The following is a 7,261-nucleotide window of genomic DNA, read 5'->3' as shown; positions in this document are numbered from 1 at the left end:
AAAATTGTCCTGGCTATTCCAAGCTCTGTCATTCCAGTCAGCAGGTGTTGCAGTGCTTCAGTCCAAAAGAAGGGAAATAAAAAGTGCCCATCTATAAAAAAAAAAAAAAAAGTTGCACACGGCTCCGGGGGGGGAACAAAGGCCTCCTGTAGCGAATCGATGCGTTTTTGTAAGAAAAATTTACATATTCAAAACGTAATAATCACTTTAATGTAGCTTGCGCCAACAGTTGTACACTGTAAGTACTTGTACTTGACGTATGAGGTCAGCGTTGCGCATGCGTCGGTGAGTTTTGTGAAAACCAACGTTTGTTAACAGGAGCAAAGGAAGCAAAGTTTCCTTACTTTAGCAAAGGAAAACCAGTCTCCTCTTGGCTTATATCGAAATCCTCCGACATTCTTCTTTACAAATCCTCGTTTTGTACTTCTAATTAGTGACCGTTGTTTTGTTTTGATCTTTCCCCTTCGCTGCCGCGTGCGTCACTTCTGAGTGGCGCATGCGCAAAGCCGACCTCCATACATCATCTGCCCGGAACTGCTTCTGGGTACAACAGTGAGCGCAAGCTACATTAAAGGGGTTATTACGTTTTGAATATGGATATTTTTCTTACAAAAACGCATAGATTCGCTACAGAAGGCCTTTGTTCACCCCCCGGAGCCGTGTGAACTAACCCTTTAAACTAAAAACAAAATATCAAAATACAATTCTAAATATAATAGTATATAAATAATATTAACATAAAATTAATTTGAAACCTAATGCACCAATTGAAAACAACATTTTACAGCTGGTGAAAACTGTAATAAGGATGCAATAGGCATTTAAACCGAATGGTCTGCAACTCAAATCCACATGCTCTCACACTCTACCACATTATGAGTCTGTTGTCACTGTAGTGTGCAAATTATCATGCGTTGCGTCACTTAGGCATCAACTTTAACGTTCTAAAAGAAATAGACATGACTTGTTAAACTAGCAGTTGAATTGAGCTGCATCTGTTTGTTTCGTTACTATGTGTTAACTTGTGTTAACTTGTGTTTGTTTGCTGTTTAACTTTGCAGGCCATCACACCCAGGTATCACAGTGCCCTCCCAATGAGTTTGAGTGTCGAGGAACAGATGTGTGCATTCACCTGAGCAAGCTTTGTGATGGCGTCCCAGACTGCTCGGATGGACGTGACGAGGGGCCGCACTGTCGAGGTAACATGCGTGCAGAATAGGGATGTGCATCTCCATGACTGAGGCTGATATGATACGCATCTCGATGCATAGTCAACGATACGATACATTAAAGATACATATGAAGCAGCTACCGATGCGATGCGATACAATTGACCCCTATTACGATGCAGTGCGATCCGATTCCGATTCGATTTAACACAATGCGTTTCGATGCAAAGTAGAAAATATGATCACTTTTAATGCCTCGAGGCCTGTTTCATAAAACAAGTTTACCAAATAAGCCAGGCTCATTGTCAAATGATTTGGTTCCATAAAGCAAATTTAACATGGGCCTAGATCAAGCTAGTCACTGTGGCAACTTATGCTGGGAAACTAACCTGGTCTAAAGCATGTTAACTGTCAGGCTAAGCTCCTCTACTGACCAATAGGAACATAATGATATTACCACTGTCTCACATACTATTATTTGACTTTTTTTTTTCTGCAGTTTCTAGCCGTGCAGCCTTTCTCTCTGGTTTTATTACAGCTGTACCTTTTATAGTTTTCAGAACAGAGAACATTAGAACATTACAATCTAAAATTGCTCTTTAAAGCATTAAAATAACTAAATTAAAAGTTCAAATCACTGAATTAAAAATTTTAATAAAGAAAGAAAATGACTACATTTTAACTGCTATAAGAAACACATTAACTAATTTGAGCTTAGTAATTAATTAGTACTGTACTAGCTTACATTTGATTTACCTATTACAATAGTCCACTTACAGTTACTCATGTAGTTTTGGATTTTGTTTTCCCTTAATAATAAAAACCTTCATTTAAAAACTGCATGTTGTGTTCACTTGTGTTATCTTTGACTAATATTTAAATTTGTTTGATGATCTGAAACATTAAAGTGTGACAAACATGCAAAAAAATAAGAAATCAGGAAGGGGGCCAACACTTTTTCACACCACTGTATATGGCACAGATTAACTTTTGTCAAAATGGTTGTGGCTTGGAGTGGCTTTAGGATGAAATACACTAGAGGACTATAAAAATCTTAAAATATTTTAAAACACTAGGTATTGATTACTTTGTATATGCTTACAGAGGAAAAACTTTGCTTTAATCATTAATCCTTTTACTGGATGTGATCATAGTCCAACGTTAACAAATCAGAGTCTGTGCACATCATATGCTATGCAATTTTCGGTCAACTCCGACTGGCAAAAATCTGTTTACTAGCTCTGACTTTAGGAAACTAGTTTTGACTCTTCCAGAATGTAAATCTGGGCAAAAGTCACAGTGTATTCCAGCCTTTAATTAATTTCGGAAGCATTATTAACAATATGGTGGAAATTATATAATAATATATAAATAATAATATTATTTAAAATAACATGTAATATTATAATATATTGTTCTTCATTATATTCCAGTGTGAAATATTATTTCCTATTTTAATATATTTCAAAATATAATTTATTCCTGTTATAGCAAAGCTAAATTAGCAGGCAGTACTCCAGTTTTCAGTGTTGCATCATTGTAATTATTTTAATATGATGATTTGCTGCTCAAGAAACATTTCTTCTTATTATCAATTTTTTTTTTCTTATATATTTCTTCAAAATGTGTTTGCCTTTTTTCCCCTTTGTTTGTGTGTGTGGAGAAAAATACCCTCATTTGTACACTTTTCACAAATCGAGTCAAATCCCAATGGATCATATCCAGTCCCACTCTACATTATCTCACAATGAATATGTTTCCATTTGAAAATGTTACAGTACTTGGGTTTACACGAGTTTATGGTTTGCAAATGCTGTCTAATGTTGACTTTGACAATTCAATCAAAATATTTTCATTCAATTTTATGCCATTGCTTGAGCATGGGTTTCGAAAAAGTTGTGCTGCTTAGTATTTTTGTGGAAACCATGATACATTTCTTAGTCTTATTTTATTTTACTTTTTCATTGCTAGTAAAATCTCTTCCAGCAGAAGGTTTTTGTATTGTGGGCTCCGACTGTCTTTTAGACAGAGATATCGTACTTATTGGCAGTCATGCCGAGATCTGTGTTTGAAACCCCTGTGTCCACAACGGTTTGGCTCCGGAGCATGGTTAGTATCATCCTCACATGAGATATCAGGCACTCATCTTGTTTGTGTCCAAAGTGCTGAGATACGCAGGCTCATCCGGCTGACCTGTATCTTTAAAGTACTGATCCGGCCACTTAGCAAGTAATTGAAAGAAATCAGACTGACAGATAATCTCATTTTAAAAGAAAATCTTAGACTTTGGGGTCAAATACATCCCTGTAATGTTAGTCCAGGTCTATCTGCTGCTATCATTTTATACTGCTGGAATGTTAGAAAGACAGTCTGGGCCTGAGGTTTTAAAGGCCGAAAAATAAATAAGGTACCTTCCTGACCTGGCGTCTATCCAGTGCTTTGAGCCTAGACGCACACACACTTCACTTGTCCTCCGGCTCAAATGCCGACCCTTTGAACCCAAAGGTAAACACTCACCCACTCTTCCACACGAACCCCTCGCGTTCAGACGCACAGAACGCACACAAACATATACTCACATGCCTTTCCTGTTGGATGTTTGCTTGCTCCTGCTTTCACAGAAAAGTTTACTGTCTCACAATCATTGCGCTGTTTCCCCTGAACAGATGTGGAGATTGTGCAAGAAACTCAGCTCCAGTGTTTTCAAAACACACTTTGTCAGTCTATATTTCCAAGTAATTTTCACATATTTGTTGACAAGTTGAGCGAGAGGGAGGCATGCTTGAATTTATTACTGTGTGTGATACATCTGGCTGCTATGTTAACAATGTAGCAGGCCAGCATCAAGAAATCAGTGATGGGAACTGCCGACCTCTGATATCAGCCATGCTCGTGCTAGTCTGGATCATCTTATCCTGGGCTTTGTATATTTAACCCCTCACTGAGCTGGGAACCGGTTTGATTGTGTTTTCCCTCCTGACAGATTTAATTGGCTCCCCGCAGTCTTGATTTAATCATTTTGTACTAAAGCCTCTTGGAGATGTTTCAAGGTCTTTCCAGTTCCTCCCACTATGAAGACACGGGCCAAAAACTGTCAGCCCTCTCCAAAATAACTTTCTGATGAGGAACTGGAGATTTATAGTTTTCAAACTCGGCAGTTTAGCTTTTTTAAGCAGTTAGCTGTTTTAATTTGCAGTGAAAGTCTTCTTATTTAGAATCACAAAATTTGATTCATTTTAGTAGTTCATGTCATCATTTAAAAGTGTTTTTTATTTTTTATTTTTTTTATTTACATTATTAGCATTATTAATTAGCATCATCATGCCTTTTTTGGCAAGTGTGTTTAGTCATTATAGTCGTTCATTAGTCTTCATTAGTTTCATTACCAACATTCTTTAATATTATTGCCCCCTTTATTTTGTTGCAGTTGTTTTTAGCTTTATAAATTTCATTATTCATTGTTAGCAGTATCAATGGACATTTATTGCCTCCAAGTAATTTTAATGTACACTAATGTTCAAATGTTTGGGGTCAGATTGGGAAAAATGTATACTTTTATTCAACAAGGAAGCATTGCATTTGTGTAACCTTTATATTGTTGCAAAACAAAGAATCCTGGAAAAAAATTTATCAGTTTCCATTAAAATAATGAGCAGCACAACTGTTTTTAACATCGATGATGATAATAATAAATGTTTCTTGAGCTGCAAATTAGCATATTATAATAATGGTTTCTGTAGGATCATGTGGCACTGAAGACCGGAGTAATGACGCTTAAAACTTCAGTTTAAAATATATTAAAATAGAAAGTAAATTGTAATAATATTTCTCAATATTACTGTTTTACTGTATTTTTTATCAAATAAATGCAGTTTTGTTGAACATAAAAAACAATAAAAACTTTACTAAACCCAAACTTTTGAATGGTAGTGTTGTTAGTAGCTTGTAGGTGGCGAAAAGGGGCTGTTAAAATTTATTTGTCTTTGAATCATACAAGAGATTCGTTCAAGAACGCTGATTTATCCAGTAATGAAACAAGTACATCTTAAGTGAGTCTTTTAATCATTAATTCATAAATTACATGCCTGTTGTAGCATGTTGAATTTTGTTCATGGTATTCAGCTCCAAATAAATGGTTTGCAAAAAAGAGACACAGGATAAACGTTTGATATCATTATTTAATCACATTGGAATCGAAACTGGGAATCGAAAAGAATCGAAATCGTAATTGATAAAATTCAAATGATACCCAACCCTACAGCTGTCCTATTTTTCATCATTGAATATCCTGTTTCTTTTAGAAGTATGTCACATAATAGGTGAAATGGTTTGCGAATGCTGTTTTGTTGACTTTATCTGCTAATGTGGCCATGGTGCCTGTGTTTATCGTGTGTTATGCCTCTGTTAACCTCGTATTAGCCGCCTGTTTCTCTGTTTGCTCATGTTTAGCTGACCTATTCACACAGGAGGCTCTGCACACACGTAGGCAAATACGCAGCACTTACAAGAATGATTAGCCCTATAAAATAGAACTTTGCACTGCTATTGGCAAACTCCACTGTGCCTTTCAACTTTATCTGAGCTCAGCTTTGGCAACAGCATATCATTCTGGGCAATGACTTACCCATTTGTTTCTATTCCGCTGTAGGGCTTCACAATGTTTTCACTGCACTGATGGATGAGCTTGGCTCAGATCTCTGTGTATTATCGTGACAGAACAGGGAGGGTGATCAGGAGTATTGATTGGACGGATGTACCGCTCCGATAAGTAGGATAATTAATGTCATTTTTTTTGGGTTTCAGCCATTTGAGTTCATCTTGAGAACACTGTCATATTAAACACAACAAGAGTTTTTGTCTAGTTAGGAGTCAGTGAACCTCAACATTGGTTTGTTTGTGTGCATGTCCCAAAACTGCTTTTTGCTGAAAGGTTTGCTCATATCTTTCCCAATCATTCTTGAACAAACACACCACACACAGACCAAAGCTGAAGTTCATCAACCCCCTGACCTGACAAGAACTCTTGCTGTCAGAAAAAAGTCCCCCCCATTCTCAATTATTACCAAACCTGCATATGCACTCACACACACACACACACACACAGGTTTGTTTTTATGGTTTATGGGGACTCTCCATAGGCATAATGGTTTTTATACTGTACAGACTGTATGTGCTATTGCCCTACACCAACCCTACCCCTAAACCTACCCCTCACAGGAAACTTTCTGCATTTTTAGATTTTCAAAAAAACTCATTCTGAATTATTTATAAGCCTTTTGAATTACGGGGACACTGAAAATGTCCTAATAAATCACCTTCTCGTTGTAATACCTATGACAAACCCATGTTATTATACAAATTTGTGTCCTCATAAACCATTGAATATCCTGTTTCTTTTAGAAGTATGTCACATAATAGGTGAAATGGTTTGCGAATGCTGTTTTGTTGACTTTATCTGCTAATGTGGCCATGGTGCCTGTGTTTATCGTGTGTTATGCCTCTGTTAACCTCGTATTAGCCGCCTGTTTCTCTGTTTGCTCATGTTTAGCTGACCTATTCACACAGGAGGCTCTGCACACACGTAGGCAAATACGCAGCACTTACAAGAATGATTAGCCCTATAAAATAGAACTTTGCACTGCTATTGGCAAACTCCACTGTGCCTTTCAACTTTATCTGAGCTCAGCTTTGGCAACAGCATATCATTCTGGGCAATGACTTACCCATTTGTTTCTATTCCGCTGTAGGGCTTCACAATGTTTTCACTGCACTGATGGATGAGCTTGGCTCAGATCTCTGTGTATTATCGTGACAGAACAGGGAGGGTGATCAGGAGTATTGATTGGACGGATGTACCGCTCCGATAAGTAGGATAATGGATGTCATTTTTTTTGGGTTTCAGCCATTTGAGTTCATCTTGAGAACACTGTCATATTAAACACAACAAGAGTTTTTGTCTAGTTAGGAGTCAGTGAACCTCAACATTGGTTTGTTTGTGTGCATGTCCCAAAACTGCTTTTTGCTGAAAGGTTTGCTCATATCTTTCCCAATCATTCTTGAACAAACACACCACACACAGACCAAAGCTGAAG

At 37.1% G+C, this 7,261-nt stretch overlaps 1 protein-coding gene across 1 annotated transcript in view; it reads left to right on the top strand.

Annotated features, from left to right (window-relative positions):
* LOC107568402 (low-density lipoprotein receptor-related protein 1-like) overlaps positions 1–7,261 on the top strand; it is a 131,244-nt gene that overhangs the window by 40,061 nt on the left and 83,922 nt on the right. The window contains exon 2 of the mRNA XM_016254375.1: positions 1,062–1,199. Within this exon, the coding sequence (XP_016109861.1) occupies positions 1,062–1,199 (138 nt within the window). The remainder of the gene's footprint in view (positions 1–1,061; positions 1,200–7,261) is intronic.

This window comes from Sinocyclocheilus grahami, unplaced genomic scaffold (genome assembly GCF_001515645.1).
Source record: "Sinocyclocheilus grahami isolate Dianchi unplaced genomic scaffold, SAMN03320097.WGS_v1.1 scaffold1240.1, whole genome shotgun sequence".
In the NCBI taxonomy this organism is placed as follows: Eukaryota; Metazoa; Chordata; class Actinopteri; order Cypriniformes; family Cyprinidae; genus Sinocyclocheilus; species Sinocyclocheilus grahami.
The sequence above is the reverse complement of the archived record's forward strand: the minus strand, read 5'-3'. Positions and strand labels throughout refer to the sequence as shown.